Source organism: Rhinopithecus roxellana, chromosome 10 (assembly GCF_007565055.1).
Source record: "Rhinopithecus roxellana isolate Shanxi Qingling chromosome 10, ASM756505v1, whole genome shotgun sequence".
NCBI classification, from domain to species: domain Eukaryota; kingdom Metazoa; phylum Chordata; class Mammalia; order Primates; family Cercopithecidae; genus Rhinopithecus; species Rhinopithecus roxellana.
The window spans coordinates 98,174,751-98,193,580 of NC_044558.1; the positions used below are offsets into that span (position 1 = coordinate 98,174,751).

The 18,830-nt window shown below is 42.2% G+C and overlaps 1 protein-coding gene across 2 annotated transcripts in view; it reads left to right on the plus strand.

Annotated features, from left to right (window-relative positions):
• The first annotated feature begins 4,380 nt into the window (after window positions 1–4,380).
• PRDM4 (PR/SET domain 4) overlaps window positions 4,381–18,830 on the plus strand; it is a 29,096-nt gene continuing 14,646 nt past the window's right edge. Inside the window, exons 1-5 of one of the 2 annotated variants that reach the window (XM_030939434.1) lie at window positions 4,381–4,520; window positions 4,900–5,166; window positions 8,708–8,841; window positions 11,889–12,074; window positions 13,643–14,437. In XM_030939434.1, the coding sequence (XP_030795294.1) occupies window positions 5,156–5,166; window positions 8,708–8,841; window positions 11,889–12,074; window positions 13,643–14,437 (1,126 nt within the window). In that variant the 5' untranslated portion in view covers window positions 4,381–4,520; window positions 4,900–5,155. Of the gene's footprint in view, window positions 4,710–4,899; window positions 5,167–8,707; window positions 8,842–11,888; window positions 12,075–13,642; window positions 14,438–18,830 lie in introns of both variants that reach the window. The other variant, XM_010360662.2, reaches the window with a different exon arrangement.

The following is an 18,830-nucleotide window of genomic DNA, read 5'->3' on the forward strand; positions in this document are numbered from 1 at the left end:
CAGGAATCCCAAGAATGCGAAAGAATAGGTTTACCCACATAAAAGGTCTTTATTTCTAGATCCTCTTTACCATAAGGAATAGGAAGCAAGATTTTAAACCTTAATTAGGTCTGTTAAAAGTAAGATATCCTGATCAGCTAAATCTGGGGCCAAGTTTACCCATTACTGTCCTTGTCTTTAGTGCTAGGAGATAATGTTTAAAGGTAATTTGCCCTCTGTGTCTATCTCTGACGTCCTGGAAAAATCTTAGTGGTTGTTATCTGGTTGTCTTCATTGATATTATCTCTAAGGTCTACCCTTGATTTTACTCTCCATCATTATTTCACAATCATGCTAATGCAGTCCTGTGCCACACAATGATGGTTTGGTCAACGACAGACTGGATATACAAGAGTGGTCCCATAAGATTATAATGAAGCTGCCCCATACAGGCATACCATCTTTTCATCTTTTATCCATATTTTTACTGTACTTTTTCTATGCTTAGATATGTTTAGATACACAAACACCATGATGTTACAATTGTCTGGAGTATTCCGTACAGTAACATGCTATGCAGGTTTGTAACCTAGGAGCCATAGGCCATACCATCTAGCCTAGGGGTGTAGTAGGTTAGACCATCAAGGTATGTGTAAGTGCACTCTATGATGTTTGCACAACCACAAAATTGCCTAAGGATGCATTCCTCAGAACGTATCCTCCTTGTTCTGCCACGCCAAAGCTCTTCATTTCTACTTGTGTGATTGGCCAGTTTCTCCCATTTTTGTTGTTGTTGTTGTTTGAGGCAGTGTCTTGCCCTGTTGCCCAGGCCAGAGTGCAGTGGCAGTGGCCTGATCACATCTTACTGCACTGTCAACCTCCCAGGCTCAAAGGATCCTCCTATCTCAGCCTCCCAAGTAGCTGGGACCACAGGCATGTACCATCACACCGGGCTAATTTTTGTAATTTTTGTAAAGACAGGGTTTCACCATGTTGCTCAGCTGATCCTGAACTCCTGGACTCAAGCAATCCACCAGCCTTGGCTGCCCAAAGTGCTAGGATTACAGGTATGAGCCACTGTGTCTGGCCTTTCCATTGTTTTTACTGTCTTAACAGCACTGTGGAGTCTCCTTAAAGGGGTAAGTCACCCCAAATCAGCAGTTAAGGCAATCTTTGAGCAACCATTTGCTGTACATCTCCAAGTAAATAGATATGTGAGTCAATATGTGTGGCTTCAAATTATGCCAGTTCGACTTTCCCTCATGCATCAGCAATTTATTGAATATCTAATATATGCCAGGTATAGTGCTATGTTGTATAGCATTAAATAAGATAGACATGAATCTTCTCCCCAAAATTTAAAATCTATTTGGCAAAATAGAAAATTAAACAATTAATTACAATAAACATTGATAGTATGAGAGAGCATATACAGTGGGCCTAGTCTGGGGAGTAGAGTCAGAACACTTCAAATTTTGACATAATTTTTTAATTGACTTTTTCAGGTATTTTTACATACAGTAAAATTCACCAATGTCAAGCTTACTATTTGATTAATTTGGACAGATGTATATATACAGTTGTATAACCTCTACCACAATCAAGACCATTTTCGTCACTTCTAAAAGTTCTTTTATGCCCCCACTGTAGGCAATCTCATCCCCCAACCCATTCCCAACTTCTGACAATCACTTCTCTGCTTTCTACTACTACAATTTTGCCTCTTCTAGAATTTCATATACCTGGACTCAAAACATGTAGTCTATTGTGTCTGGTTTCTTTCACTTAGCATAATATGGCTTTGAGATCCATCCATGTATCAACAGCTTGTTCCTTTTTATTTCTGAGTAGAATTCCACTGTATAGATACTGTACACTATCATTATTCATTTACCAGTTGATGGACATTTGGGTCATTTCCTGTTCTGGCCTATTATAGATAAAGCAGCTATGGACATTGGTGTACAAGTCTTTGTACATATGTTTTTATTTTTCTTTGGTAAATACCTAAGGAGTATGGAGAATTGTATGGTATAAGAAGTATAAGAAATTGCCAGCCAGGCATGGTGGCTTATGCCTGTAATCCCAGCACTTTGGGAGGCTAAGGCAGGTAGATCACTTGAGGTCAGAAGTTCGCAACCAGCTTGGACAACATGGTGAAACCCCATCTCTACTAAAAATACAAAAATTCGCTGGGCATGCTGGTGAGCACCTGTAATTCCAGCTACTGGGGAAGTTGAGGCAGGAGAATCACTTGAACCCAGGAGGCAGAGACTGCAGTGAGCCAAGACCACAGCACAGCACTCCAGCCTGGGTGACAGTGAGACACTGTCTAAAAAAAAAAAAGAGAGACAGAGAGAGGGAAAAGAAATTGCCATTCTAAAATGGCTGTGACATTTTTTTGCATTCCCACCAACAAAACATGAGGGTGCCAGTTGCTCCATATCTGCGCCAACACTTGTTATAGTTGGTCTTTTAATTTTAGCCATTCTAGTAAGTGTGTAATATGACTTCATTGTGCTTTGATTTGCATTTCTTTGATACCTAATGATGCTGCACATCTTTTTGTGTGCTTAATCGCCATCTATATATCTTCTTTGGTGAAATGGCTGTTGAGATTTTTGCCTAAGTTTTAAAATTTAATTGTCTTATTATTATTGTATTTAAAGGGTTCTTTATATATTCAAGATACAAATCATTTGTCAGATATTTGTTCTGAAAATATTTTCTCCCAGTCTCTCGCTTGACTCATTTTGTTGACAGTATCTTTTCAAGATCAACCATTTTAATTTTGATGAAGTTCAATTTGTCTTTTTTTTTTTTTTTTTTTTTTTTTTTTTGAGATAGGGTCTCCCTCTGTCACCTGAGCTGGAGTGCAGTGGCACAATCTTAGCTCATTGCAACCTCACACTCCCGGGCACAGTAGCTGGAGCTACACATGCATACCACCATGCCCAGCTAATTTTTTTATTTTTTGTAGAGACAGGGTCTCATTTTATTGCCCAGGATTGTCTCAAACACCTGGGCTCAACTGATCCTCCTACCTCAGCTTCCCAAAGTGCTGAGGTGAGAGCCACTGCACCTCGTCCAATTTTTTAATAGCTTGTGATTTTTGTGTCCTATCAAGGTCACAAAGATTTTTGTCTTTATTTTCTTAAGTATTATGGTTTTAGCTCTTACATTTATGTGACCTGATTTTTATGTTCACCTCTCAACTTAATAAAATTGTTCCAAAAGAATAGACATCCAAACCCAAACCTAGTGAAAGTATTCGGCTGGTAATAAGATACATCATCATTCTCTAGGCTCCAGATTTGAAGTCGCATTTCAAGGAATACTGTCTCTCAGTTGGGATGATGACCTTCTTGATTTAGACTTCTATTTGTTGTCAACAGAGAGCAAAACCAATGTGACCTGCCTGCCAATGTTCAGTGAAGTTTCCTCATCTGGAATGTGCTTTCTCCCCATGAGAAGTAAAGGAAGGGAAACATTTTGGGGGTTGACATCCCACCCAACTCCAATCAGTCCAATCAGTCCAATCTAATATGAAAGGGTAGAGGCACATGCAACGTTTTGGATGAGAGTTGGGTGGGATGTCAACCCCCAAAATGTTTCCCTTCCTTTACTTCTCATGGGGAGAAAGCACATTCCAGATGAGGAAACTTCACTGAACATTGGCAGGCAGGTCACATTGGTTTTGCTCTCTGTTGACAACAAATAGAAGTCTAAATCAAGAAGGTCAAGACTGCAGGCAGGTGAAGGTCAGGGCTTGTGCCTTGCTGTGTATCCCTAGGTTTGAGATCTAATTTAACAAACGCTTTGTGAATGAGAGGAAGAATCCCTGGATCTGCTGTTCTGCTGTTGTAAGGGAGCCACCAGGCAGTGTGGTGTAGTTTCAACGTCTGCTGCTCAGGAGCTTGGGACCATTTTCCTTTAAAGCCATCTCGGTACTCCGAGCGTTAGGCACAGTGCCTGGCGCGCAGTAGAGAACTAAGGGCAGAGAAAAGGGGAAGGAAATTTGTTTAAAATCCCAAACCCCAGCATTTACGATGGGAAGCAGGCAAACTGGACAGCCTTCAGGCGTAGCAGACGGCGAAAAATATTCAGGATAGAATCTCAATTCCTCCTGGGCAGCAGAGGCAACTCTTGGGGCCAAATCTTGTACTTCGAATTTTGGGGGCTTTGTGTGGACCCATGCTTCTCTAGTAGGGGAATGTCATGAAGACTGAAATCTTGAGTCTGCGGGATTTAGGGGATTCAAAACTCCCTCCCTGCAGGTACAGCAACCCTGGTCGCCTAGCAACTCTGGGTCGATCGCTCGGCGCTCGATTCTAGCCAGCCGGATGGAGACGCAGCGCTCGCGGCCCAGCCTCTCGCGGCCAGCGCATCTGCCGTGCGCAGGCGCGGAGAGGCCTGGGCTGGGAGAGGGTCGAGGCGGTGAGCGGGCGCCGCTTGCGGGCCGCGGCGGGGAGGGCGCACGCACTGGGGGCGGAGCGGCGGATGCCGAGAGTGACTGAGGAGCCGGAAACGCGCCGCGGAGGGTGCGGCCCTGAGGAAGCAGCGGGTCGGGAAGGGCCGGGCCGGGCCGGGCCGGGCCGGGCGGGAAACGTTAGGGCAACGGCCCCCGGGGTGAGGGGGCCGAGGGGACGGGCAGGGCCCCGAGGCGAACTCTGCCCGGATGAGGAACAAAGCAGTGGGGCAGGCGCGCGCGCCCCCAGCGCAGCTGTCAGGTGGGTTGCGCGCGGGCCCGGCCGGAGCGGGGCGGGGAGAGGCGGCCCGGCCTGCGGGCCCCTGGCCGGCGAGCTAATCCGCAGCCCTTGGGAGGCGGTGTCGGCAGCGCCTGGGGCTCTCAGGTGGCTAGAAGATGGGGGCTGCGACCTCGTTGTGGTTTTGGTGACCGCTCTTGTCCCACTCCCCCAGGTTGGGCAGCTCCCCTCCCGAAGCTTCTGGACGGAAGGCCCCGGGTGTTCCCCGACATGCCCCAACCCGTGACGGGGTGCACGGCCACCGGCCGTCGGGAGAAGTTGGGCGGCCCCGGGCGACCCCGGGGACGAGTGGCCGCGTCGGTGCAGCGGTTGTGAGCAAGATGCGGTAGCACGTGACCCTGGAACGCAAACCCTGATGCCTGTTCCCCACCACCCGAGCGCTCCTTTCTTTGACATTTGGCCCCAAGCCGATGCATCACAGGTAAGTAGGGAGGTGGGCTTCAGCACTGGTGACATCTTTGGAAACTATCTGGCAAGTGAGTGTCCAGGGTCAGTGCCGTTGTTTTTGGTGCCATTAAGAAGGTTACAGGTGTGATTTGCAAAGGGAACAAGAAATCCAGAAACAAGTGTTGGATGGAATGTAATCTCGTGCATCCTAATTTACTCCACATGTGAAAAGTTGTTCCCAATAGCCACACGTTTATTGTTGGCTTGTTGACACCTTTTTCCTGTGTCTTTCAGTTATTTGAGCGTTTAATGTATTTTTCTGGATTCCAACGTGTATTGTTATCTCATTATGCTTCACCTTGAGTTTTGCTGGTATGGCGGGGACGATAGAGTGAGGGAATTAAGTTCTTAATTCTGCAAGCTTTGTGCTGATGTTTAAAGTACTTTTAAGTACAGAAGCAGGCCAAAGAAATTGTTGTATTTGGCTGTTTTTTCAAGACCCTTTCAAAGGCCATATGTTTAGAATGAGGAAGATAAGGCACAAATTCATTGAAATTATTGAAACCCCACTGCATTTTGCAAAGTGGCTACATTTCAGTTTCTTATATTTTATGCGAAGAGGTGTAAAATCAGCACCTGGCAGATGGTTGCATAGGTCAATTAGAAACACACACGTAAACCGCAGAACTGTGTAGGAAATTATTTTACCCTAAATGAGTAGGTAAGATAGAGCTTAGTATCTTGATTCTTGCCATCTTCCGGGATTGCTTCTTAGAATCTCATAGGAGAAAGAAAATGAGAACAGAATTGCATTTTAGAATGAGAAAGTCTTATAAGGATCATATTGTACATTCCCTTCATCTGCCTTCTCTCTGTGGGATACTCATTACCTTTGGTTTATGGCTGCTGAGGTCATCATGTTTTAGTGACTCACAACAAAGCAGAAATCTGCTGAGCCTCTCGCATTAAACTCTGGTGTGAGAAGACCTAGGACTCAACCTAGAAACACCATGCTGATTTTTATCTTGAGATTAAATAAATATCAGGAATTTTCAGAATGAGAGTTGAAGGTGCAGACCTGTAGTTGTACTTTTAAAAAAATATTGTAACCAATTTGTTAAGTAGGCTGTTATGGCTGTAGTGATTGTAGTGTTTTAATTTTGGTTGTAGTTATAAAGAGTTATGGGAAAAGTCTGTTTTAAATCAACTCATGCCCAGCAGCTTTCAAAATTAAGGAGATATGTTTTCTCTAGGCTACAGGGATTGTTTGCTTTTTTTTTTTGTTTTTAAGACACGGTCTCACTCTGTCACCCTGGCTGGAGTGTAGAGGTGCAAGCAGAGCTCACTACAGCCCCGACCTCCCCACTTCAGTCTCCCCTGTAGCTGGAACCACAAGCACGAACCACCATGCCTGGCTAAGTTAAAAAAAAAAATGTTTAGTAGAGACAGGGGTCTCACTGTGTTGCCTAGGGAGGTCTCCAACTCCTGGGCTCAAGCGATCCTTCTGCCTTGGCCTCCCGAAGTGCTGGGATTACAGGTGTAAATCACCACGCCTGGCCTGCTTTATAGTATAATAAAAACTGTTATTAGCATGCTGTTCTTCATAAGGTGTACCTCATTTACCAGATGCTTCTAGCTGTCTTTCTGATAAGGATGATGAGTTAGCATTGCTCCATCCAATTAGAAAAAAAATTCAGAATGTCTGTTCTATACAAGGTACTAGGTTGGCCTTTTACATTTTATTGATGTCTTAGAGCTTAGTTTTATGGGATACATGGCCAGAGATAAGGGTGAAACTTATGGGTGTATCATAATGCAGGAAACAGGTCTATGTGGAACTTTAAATATACGCCACAATATAAGTAGATAGGCCCTAATGTATTGCAACTGTGTAAAAGGCAATATAGTTCCTTTATTGTAATGTCTTTTTCTTACTATAGTTAAGAGCTTTGGTTTCTTAAATTAGATCTGAATTTAAATCCCAACTCTCCTTACTGGTTATGTGATTCTGGGTTAAGTTTCTTAGCATTACTGAATTTTAAGTTTCCTCATCTTTAAAGTGGGATTAAGAATAATACTGACCTCCAGCCTGGGCAACATAGGGAGACCCCATCTCTTCAAAATAAAAACAAATTAGCCAGGCATGGGGGCACATGCCTGTGGTTCCAGCTACTTGGGGGACTGAAGTGGGAGGATCTCATGAGCCTAGAAGGTAGAGACTGCAGTCAGCTGTGATCATGCCACTGCATTCCAGCTTGCAGCGACTGAGCAAGACCCTGTCTCAAAAACAAAAACAAAAGGATTAAGAGAGATAGTTACATGTAAATCACTTAGCCCAATACATAGCACATGGTAAGGGAGCCATAAATTTTAGCTATTATTATTTTCAGGTTGATTGATAAAATGGCGTTGCCATTTTTCAGAATTAAAAACCTATTTAGATTTGATTTCACTGCTGAGGAATATGTAACCTCATTTGATTCCTCTTCTCTGCTTCTCTGCTTCAGCCTTCCCATATGCAGAGAATAATTCATTATTATCCCCAGTGTAAGGACTGGAGGTCATTAGAGAGCCCCTTTTGGATAACCTGTTGGCTAGCCTAGTGGTTCTATAATATTTGTAATATGGCAGTCTCTGAATTCTGATAAAAGAACTAATACTTTTTGATAACAGCCTTCAGTGCTGTTTTATTCAAATCAGTATTACTCTTATTCAAAAGACATTTGTAATGGCAGTGCAAGATGGATGGCATAGAAAAGGTGATTCCTAGATTCTTTACCTTGCTAAAAATAGTCTGTAGTTAAAAAAAGTTTGGTGCAATGAAAAATTTTTTGGCAGTGTTTTGCAGTTTGATCTGTGTTCTTTCACTTAATAGCTATGTGATTTGGGGCATATGACATGGCCTCTTTGAGCCGTAATTCCCTTATCTATCTTACGTTGCAGAATTGGTGTGAGGATTTGAAGTCATTTTAAATGAAGTGGTAGCAAAGCTTGCATAGTGACCCTCAATATATGGAGGACATTAATATTAGGACATTAAAAACTGATACAGAATCTTAGTAAACTGTTGCTGAATGGGGAAAATATGGTGCTTTTCACATCATTGATAATTTGGATCTTTAACTCCTATTAGAAATGGTTAGTAAAATTTATTTGAGTAAGTTAAAATGCACTGCCTAAAAAACTACTGGTTTGAAATAATAAGCCATTTGGAGAAAAATAAATATTGTGAAAGATGAAGCTTGAGTGATGTAAAAAAAACAAACTGTCATTGCCATTGTGCTGTAAGGACTGCAAACCTTGCTTTAGATGGTGTGCCTAGAGTTTCGAGCAAGGCAGAATTCAAATCCTATTTCTGCTATGTGACATTGAATTGAGTTTTTTAATGTCTCAATCTCAGTTTTCTTATCAGTAGAAAGAATATGGCACTAGCTATCTAAGAGAATTGTTGAGTGTAAAAGTGAATCGTTGGCCAAGTCCCATTTCCCCATCCCCACTGTTTCAGTTTCTTCAGTATCTTAATACAGTCATCAGAGTAAATTTTTGCATAACTAGTTGTGTGTGTTCTTTTCTAGAATGAATGAAATGAACCTGAGCCCAGTGGGGATGGAGCAGCTGACTTCATCCTCTGTGAGCAATGCCTTGCCAGTCTCAGGAAGTCACCTGGGATTGGCTGCCTCACCCACTCACAGTGCCATCCCTGCCCCAGGTAAGTGGTAAGGGAGACCTACTGTTTTCAACACTTAACTATGTTATCAGTTCTAAATGGAGTCTAGAAGAGATCAGAGCCCCTTTAAGGGTAGAAGGGAGAAGGTAAGCAGGCCTGAATGGTGGTTCAACATGTGATAGGTAATGGAAAAGAAGGTTTTTGTAGAGGTAGAATATTAGAATTCTAGTGGATAGTAGTAGCAGTTTTTTTTCTGATAGTCCTCTTCTAAGTTGGTAGCTTTTTGTCCAGAGCTGTAAATAACTTGGCATTTTATTTAGGGTTGCCCATTCATCTGGTTCACACTTTAGTACTCTGTCCCTGGGTTAATAGAAGAGAATCAGTTAAAGTTACTCTAATAACTCTTCCCAGAGAGCATGGGGAATTGGGCTTTATATTCCACCGGGTTTGAAATTAAATGGCAATAACTACAGGTGCACCAGGTCTAAAATTAGTGGAAAGAAGTGTGGTACTTTTACATGGGGCTTTTACATGGAATGCCTCATGAGCCTCCATACGCAGCAAAATAGTATAGGAAAAATTCATTCTTCCTATCACTGTACTTTTTTTTTTTTCTTTTTTAAAATGGAATGTCACTCTGTCATCCAGGCTGGAGTGCAGGGGCATGATCTCAGCTGATAGCAACCTTTGCTTCCCAGGTTCAAATGATTCTCCTGCTTCGGCCTCCGGAGTAGCTGGGATTATAGGCACGTGCCACTACACCTGGCTAATTTTCTTTCTTTTCTTTTTTTTTGAGGTGGAGTTTCACTCTTATTGCCCAAGCTGGAGTGCAATGGTGCGATCTCGCCTCACTGCAACCTCCACCTCCCAGGTTGAAGCAATTCTCCTGCCTCAGCATCCCGAGTAGCTGGGACTATAGGCACGCGCCACCACGCTCGACTAATTTTTTGTATTTTTAGTAGAAACAGGGTTTCACCATATTAGCCAGGCTGGTCTTAAACTCCTGACCTCAGGCGATCTGCCCTCCTTGGCCTCCCAGAGTGCTGGGATTACAGGCGTGAGCCACCGTGCCAGCCATCACTGTACTTTTAAAACCTTTTGTCTGCCTAGCTTCATTTTCTTATTCCATTGAAATGGAATATAAATGGAATATATATTCTATTGATTATTATAATGATAAGCTGTCAGTTTTTGTTTTTTTTTTTTTTTTTTTTTTGAGACGGAGTCTCGCTCTGTCGCCCAGGCTGGAGTGCAGTGGCTGGATCTCAGCTCACTGCAAGCTCCGCCTCCCGGGTTCACGCTATTCTCCTGCCTCAGCTTCTGGAGTAGCTGGGACTACAGGCGCCCGCCACATCGCCCGGCTAGTTTTTTGTATTTTTGGTAGAGACGGGGTTTCACCATGTTAGCCCGGATGGTCTCGATCTCCTGACCTCGTGATCCGCCTGTCTCGGCCTCCCAAAGTGCTGGGATTACAGGCTTGAGCCACCGCGCCCGGCCAAGCTGTCAGTTCTTTAGGATCAATGACATGGTAATGTATTGGACTTTCTTTGTCAAAGTAGGAGTTAGTGTAAATAAATCTATGTATTGTTTAAATAGTTCTCTAAAGAGAATTACTTGCTTAATTAATAAAATGCAGCAGTTAAATAAGATTCATCGAAACTAGGGTCTCTTCACATTTAAGTGTCCACAAAAGAAATTTTAAAAAATAATTAGTGGTTAGCCCACTTGATTGTTTTGTAGGCATTCCTTTTAGTGGGCACTCTTGTTAAGGAGGAAAACATTAAAAAATATTGCTGACCAGGCACAGTGGCTTATGCCTGTAATCCCAGCACTTCGAGAAGCCAAGACAGGAGGATCACTTGAGCCCGGGAGTTCAAGATCAGCCTGGGTAACTTATATAAGGAGACCCCATCCCTGCAAAGAAAAAAATAAAAATTAGCCGGGCATAGTAGCACATGCCCGTAGTCCCAGCTATGTAGGAGCTATGTAGGAGGCTGAGATGGGAGGGCCACTTGAGCCTGGAAAGCTGAGGCTGTGTGAGCCATGATCATGCTGCTGTGCTGCAGCCTGGGCAACATAGCAAAACCTTGTCTCAAAAAAAAAAAAAAAATATTGCCCCTGGCAAAAATATGCCAGTCAGCACTGACCTAGTTGATGGGTATTTATTATGATACTTAGGCACAGTAAAAGTCATTTCACTTTGGAAGTACATATAACTCAAAGTAGATACAATCTCACATTTAAAGGTTTGTTAATCACTAAGTATAGCATATATACAAAAGGTATAAAAATGTACATGTACAGTTTTACATCTAACTAAATTACGTTATTTTCCAAGTAGAAATGAAAAATTCTCACCATATAAAATGGTAAATATAATAAAGTTTAAAAAATACCAAAAAAATTCCATACTATCACTACCTAGGGACCACTCCTGTGAATATTTTATGTTTCCATTTTTTTCTCTATATAATTTGTTTTCTTGTGTTTAAACTCGGTTTTTAATTCTAAATTAAATATTTTCGCTGGGCACGGTGGCAGTCCCAGCACTCTGAGAGGCTGAGGAGGGCGGATCACTCGAGGCCAGGAGTTCGAGACCAGCCTGGCCAACATGGTGAAACCCTGTCTCTAGCAAAAATACAAAAATTAGCCAGGTGTGGTGGTGTGTGCCTGTAATCCCAGCTACTCAGGAGGTTGAGGTAGGAGAATCGCTTGAACCCTACCTCAAGGCGGAGATTGCAGTGAACTGAGATCACACCACTGCACTCCAGCCTGGGCAACAAAGCAAGACTCCATCTCAAATCAATCAATAATTAATTAATTAAATATTTTGGTATTTAAGCACGATACAGACAATTGGAGTATTAACTTGTCAGTTTAGAACTAACTTAAAAACTATCTTTGGGACTACGACTACTTTGTTTAGGACTGTGGATATTTGCACATCATCTATCTAAGGATGAAAAGGGGTACTAGGTGAGATTTTTGCCCATATGTAAAGACCTTTCTAAGAATTTAGCCAGTGGTTGTCGTGAGAATTTTTAATTACCTATTTTCTTTTCACTGAGAAAAAAAATTTTGTTTTGTAGGCCTCCCAGTGGCAATTCCAAACCTGGGTCCCTCCCTGAGCTCTCTGCCTTCTGCTCTGTCTCTAATGCTCCCAATGGGTATTGGAGATCGAGGGGTGATGTGTGGGTTGCCTGAAAGAAACTACACCCTACCTCCACCACCTTACCCTCACCTGGAGAGCAGTTATTTCAGAACCATTCTACCTGGTAAGTGTTGTAGTTATTTGGGATGTTAGAAAAAAAGAATGGCGCCAGCTTTTAAGTTTAGTTCCTGAAGATCTGAATAACACTTTTTTCTGTTTGTCACTATTAGATATTAATCTCTAGGCAGGAAAAATATCTTTGTTTATATTTATGTACTTTTCCTCTTAAAATGTGCGTATAACACATTATTAATACAGTTTGACTAAGCTGAATTTCTTAATTGCACATTTTTCTTCTTTTTCTTCCAGTATCTCTTTCATTCAGTCTTTATAATTCTGCAGCTATAATTCCAGTCAAGCAGTACAGAGAGAGTCTCTCTCTCTCTCTCTCTCTCTCTCTCTCTCTCTCTCTCTCTCTCTCTCTTTCTCTCTCTCTCTCTTTCTCTCTCTCTCTCTTTCTCTCTCTCTCTCTTTCTCTTTCTTTCTTTTGGAGACGGGGTCTCACTATGTTGCTCAGGCTGGACTGGAACTCCTGGGCTCAAGTGATCCTCTCACCTCAGACTCTTGAGTAGCTGGGACTACAGGCACATACCTGCCTTAAGACCATACCATACTCTCTTTTTTATAAATAACTTTTTTTTAAAAAAGAGATGGGGTTTTGGCATGTTGCCCAGGCTGGTCTCGAACTCCTGCACTGAAGCCATACGCCCACTCCAGTATCCCAAAGTGCTGGGATTACAGGCATAAGCCACTGTGCCTGGCCCAAGACCATACTTTCTATACAATTGTTTATCCTTACTTTTTTCACTTTATCTTTTTCTCTGCTGTTACATGGGTATTTTCCTTTGCCGCTACATGGTTTTCATAATTATCCTTTTTAATGATGCATTACTTTCTACTGAATGGGTATTTGATGGTTTATTATCTTTATTGTTGGACAGTTTGGTTTTTCCAGCTTTTATTACCATTGTAACGCTCTTATGAATGTCTTTATGTATAATATTTACAAAATGGATTTAGAGAAGATTACCATAAGTGGAATTTCTTGTACAAGAGGGTATTAACATTTTTGAGGTTCTTAATATATATACTTCACCAAGAAGTTTTAGCAGTTTACATTCCCACTGGCAGTTTAGTAAGTGTCATTTCACCACATCCTCCCAAGCACAAGTGTTAATTTGTTTTGTTTTAATAAAACAGGTACAATTGTGACTTGTATTAAATAGTTTGTGTTATGATAGTTTAATTTTATTAAATTATATTTAATTTTATTTTTCATGTAGAAGATCTGTTCTTAATCATTTTACCTTTTAATAATTAGTAGAGCAAATTTTACGCCTTAGGACTCAGGAATTGCAACCATATGTATATTAAAGGCAGTGTTTTTGTTAGTGATTCCCAGTTAGCTTCAAAGGAACATGGTTAACTTTTTAAGGATTTTTGAGTTTTACAGGAAAAACTCAATTATGGTATGTGTATGTTGCTATTTATAAAATAATGTGTATCGATTAAATTAAAGAAGCAGGAGATTATTTGAACTTAGTAATGTTTGTAAGGAAGTAGCTTCTAGTGCTTGGAATTCTTCAATAATGTACTATAAGTCTCTAATATCTTATCTTTTCCTTTTCTCAGGCATTTTATCTTATTTAGCTGACAGACCACCTCCTCAGTACATCCACCCCAACTCTATAAATGTTGATGGTAATGCAGCATTATCTATCACCAATAACCCTTCAGCACTAGATCCCTATCAGTCCAATGGAAATGTTGGATTAGAACCAGGCATTGTTTCGATAGATTCTCGCTCTGTGAACACACATGGAGCCCAAAGTCTTCATCCCAGTGATGGCCATGAGGTGGCCTTGGACACAGCAATCACTATGGAGAACGTTTCTAGGGTTACCAGCCCAATTTCGACAGATGGAATGGCAGAGGAGCTTACAATGGACGGTGTTGCAGGCGACCATTCCCAAATCCCAAATGGCTCCAGAAGTCATGAACCTCTGTCCGTGGATTCTGTGAGCAACAACCTTGCAGCAGACGCTGTAGGACATGGTGGTGTGATACCCATGCATGGGAATGGCCTGGAGCTCCCTGTGGTCATGGAGACAGACCACATTGCAAGTCGGGTCAATGGCATGTCTGACAGTGCCCTCAGTGACTCCATCCACACTGTGGCCATGAGCACCAACTCTGTAAGCGTGGCACTCTCTACCTCACACAACCTTGCCTCCCTAGAATCTGTTTCCCTCCATGAAGTTGGCCTCAGCCTAGAACCTGTGGCTGTCTCCTCCATCACTCAGGAGGTTGCTATGGGGACAGGTCATGTAGATGTATCTTCAGACAGTCTTTCTTTTGTACCACCTTCACTGCAAATGGAAGACTCCAATTCAAACAAGGAAAACATGGCAACCTTGTTTACAATTTGTGAGTGTGCTTAGCCTTTCTTTTTCGGAAATATTCGTAAAAAGGGCCACCATCCCTAACAAGTTAAGTCACCAAGTTTGGCATTAAGGGAGTATAGAAAGTAACTAGACCTTGGAACTTTTCTTTGCCTTGGTATTGTCCTTTATATTAATGTGGTGCCTTTTCTTCAAGTAAGCCAAATGATATACATACATTTAGTTGGTTCTTACAGCATCCTTCTGAAGAAATGAAATGTGAAGTTGTCATTTTTGTATTTTGCAGATAAGCTTAGCACGTGCGGTGGTGTGTGCCTGTAGTCCCAGCTATTCTGGAGGCAGGGGCAGGAAGGTTGCTTGAGCCCAGGAGTTTCAGCCTATAGTGTGCTACGATCACACCTGTGAATAGTCCCAGCTATTCTGGAGGCAGGGGCAGGAAGGTTGCTTGAGCCCAGGAGTTTCAGGCTATATTGTGCTACAATCACACCTGTGAATAGTCCTAGCTATTCTGGAGGCTGAGGCAGGAGGGTTGCTTGAGCCCAGGAGTTTCAGCCTATAGTGTGCTACGATCACACCTGTGAATAGTCCCAGCTATTCTGGAGGCAGGGGCAGGAAGGTTGCTTGAGCCCAGGAGTTTCAGGCTATATTGTGCTACGATCACACCTGTGAATAGTCCTAGCTATTCTGGAGGCTGAGGCAGGAGGGTTGCTTGAGCCCAGGAGTTTCAGGCTATAGTGGGCTATGATCACACCTGTGAATAGTACTGCACTCCATCCTGGGCAACAAAGTGAGAACCTGTCTCTGAAAAACAATCATAATGATAATGCAATATTTTTTTAAAAAGGTCAGTTTAGCCCAGTAATAGTTAAGGTATTTCCCAAGATTTCACAAATAGAGAGTTACAGGGGTAAATTCTAGTAAAGTTGTTTGTGACATGCCTTGTGAAAATTATTAGGTCACTTTTATAACCCTATGGAAAAATGTAGGTGAATGTAAATGCATTTTTTTCTTTGTTCAGGGTGCATATAAATTATTCTTGGGCATGTAAAAGTTTTTCTTACTGGGCAACAACAACAAAAAGCAATATAAAAACAGTTGATTTACTGGTGTCACTACGTTTCATTCACGCAGGAAACATGTTTAGTGCTTATTTTATTTTATTGATAGGGTTTCTCTGTCGCCCAGGCTAGGGTGCAGCGGTGTGATCACGTCTCACTGCAGCCTCAACCTCCTGGGCTCAAGCGATCCTCCCACTTTAGCCTCTCGAGTAACTGGGACCGCAAGTGTGTACCACCACACTTGGCTACTTTTTAAATTTTTTGTAGAGTTGGGGGTCTCACTGTGTTGCCTTGGCTGGTCTTGAACTTGACTCAAGCATTCCTCCTGCCTCAGCTTCCCAGAGTGCTAGGATTACAGGTGTGAGCCATCATGCCGGGCTCTTTGGTGCTTACTATGTGGCAGCCTCTGCTAGATGCTAGGGATAGAACGATCTACCAAGAGACGGTGTGTGTACATACCTTTAAGGAGCTTACAGTCTGGTAGGAAGCATAGGAGACTGTTACAATATAGTATAATAGTAAGTGTGAAGATGGGATTAAGTGTAAGGTACTAAAGTAGCCTGAAGGGGAGCAACTAGCCAGGCCATGGAAGGGTCAGGGAAGACTTAACCAAGGGAAGTAACGTACATGTTACGCACAGACCTTAAGGACAAGAAAGGTGTGGGCAGTTGAGAGTCAGGAAGACAGGAGTTGGCACCTGTAAGTGCCTAGAACCAAAAGAATCGTGAGTGTTTCAGAATTGCTGAAGCATAACAGTGAGGGTGAGGAGAGGGTCATGTGGTGAGAGAGAAGTAGGAGCCAGAACACAAAGGCTCTTTTAAGACTAGGTCAAGAGTTTTAGGGAGTAAGGGCTGGGGTAGGGCTTTTGCTGCAATGTGAGAATAAATTTGTTGAGAGGCAAGGAGGTGTGGAAGATACTATAATTTATGGGAAAGGTGATGATTCCCCAACCTAGAGTAGAAGTAGTTAGGATGCAGAAGAGTAGAGGACATTTTCAGAGAGCCCAGTTGAGCTTATTGATTGGATAAAGTTGGAGGAGGGAAGGATTAAGGAGAAAACCCTGGTTTTTGGCTTCGGAAACTGGGTAAGTAGAGAAGGCCATGCGTTGGCTCACGCCTGTAATCCCAGCACTTTGGGAGGCTGAGGCAGAAAGATCATTTGAGACCAGGAGTTCAAGATCAGCCTGGGCAAGATAGTAAGACCCTGTCTCTGGAAAAACAAACAGAAACTAAGTAGGTAGGGTAGTAGTAAAAGACAGAGGAGAATTCGATTTTGATTTTTATTATTTTGGGAAGAGTGACGATTAGTCAAGTTTTAGACATGTTAATTTCAGTGTCTGTAAGACACCCAGTAGAGATGTCTAATGAAAAGTTGTGTGTGGAGCTGAGAGAGATCTGTCTGGAAATATTTAAGAATTGTCAACATTAAGATGTTATTTGTGTCTGTAGAAGTGGAACGGAATTATCTAGTAAGCGTATGGAATGAGAAGAGGGCTAGGGATATCAAGATACAGCAGCAGAAGAGGAGCTTCCAAATAGACTCAACGGGAGCGCCAAAAATAGGAAGCCCAGAACCATTCAGTGCCACAAAATCCAGGCGATGGGGAGACTAGTTTTTACCTTTTAAAGTCTCAAATTTAGAATTGTAAAATGTTTTAATCGAAGAATGTAATGAATGTAAGGCTCATTAATTTAGCAGAAGGTAAGAGGTGGCCTAAATAAGCTTACTGATTTTTTTCCTAAGGGGGCAAATGGAACCTCTTCTAAGTGTTTGTGTGTTACAATGAGATATAATTTATGTATACATTTTAAATGTGCAATTTAGTGGTTTTTTGGTATATTTACAAGGCTGTGCAACCACCACCACTGTCTCCTTCCAAAACATTTTAGTCAACCTGTAAAGAAACTTCATAATCATTAGTCACTTCCCATTCCCTCCTTCCGCCTGTTCTCAAGTTTTTGTATGAACATATGTTCTTGGATATTTAGGAGTGGAATTGCTGTGTGCTTAACTTTTTGAGGGACTGCCAGACTGTTTTCCAAAGTGGCTGTGCCATGTTACCATCCTAGCAGCAGTGGATGAGGGGTCTAATTTCTCTACATTTTTGCCAACAGTTAATTTTTTTTTTTTTTTTTTTTTTTGAGACAGAGTCTGGCTCTGTCACCCAGGCTGGTGTGCAGTAGCGCAATTTCAGCTCACTGCAACCTCTACCTCCCGGGCTCAAGCCATCCTTCCACCTCAGCCTCCCCAGTAGCTGGGACTACAAGTGCTCGCCACCATGCCCGGCTGATATTTTGTATTTTTGGTAGAGATGATTTGCCATGTTGCTATCTGGTCTCATGCATTTAAGACCAGCCTAGGCAACATGGCGAAACCCTGTCTCTACCAAAAGTATTAAAAAATCAGCCAGACATGGTGGTGCATGCCTGTGGTCCCAGCTACTCAGGAGGCTGAAGCAGGAACGCCGCTGCACTCCAGCCTGGGTGACAGATCGGGACCCCATCTTAGAAAAAAAAAAAAGAGAAAATAAGATAGATGACTGTGGTTCTAAGGTTTATGTATTCCAGCTATTTTGTGAATGGTTTTGGCGTTTGAACGTAATGGTTGAATAATAGTATCGTAAATACTGTTCTTTAGCAGAGTGGAAAGTGTAAAGAATAGAGCAAAAATGGAGGAGGACACTCATAAACTTGTGAAAATGAAGTTGTAGTTAGAATAGAGAACAATATATAAAGGCAGCATCCTCTCTGCCAATGCCGAAAGAAAGACCATATGAAAAATAAGAAACTAAGAATTTTAAGGAAATAATGTCTGCAAGAATACAATTCTGTCTGCCCTTTGAAATAGCAGGCTGCAGAATGTTTTTGTCTTAAGAATGTGTCATCAAAACTTGGTTGACCATCTTATTTATAGTGAAGCAAAAGAGTGCAGTGGTGCAGCTGCTCTGACCCCGGTGGCCTATGTTCATAGCATAGTCAGAGCATAGGCACTGGGGTCAGAGCCAGCTGTACCACTGTGGCCATATTTTGGCTCTGCATAACAACATTTCAACTCAGTTTCCTCTTACAGTTCAGAATTGGAATCTTTTGGACTTGAGGGCATCATACCTAAATGTATTATCTACTTAATGTAAGGGATAATGTACTTGATTGTTGAAGTAATATGGTGCTATTTTTTCTTTTATTATTATTATTTTTAACTTTTTTTTAAACAGACGGGATTTCACTATGTTACCCCAGACTGGTCTTGAACTCCTGGGCTCAAGTGATCCTCCCACCTCAGCCTCCCAAACTGCTGGGTTTACTGGCGTGAACCACCATACCCAGCCAATTTTTTGATCAATGTTTCTCTTATGCACTG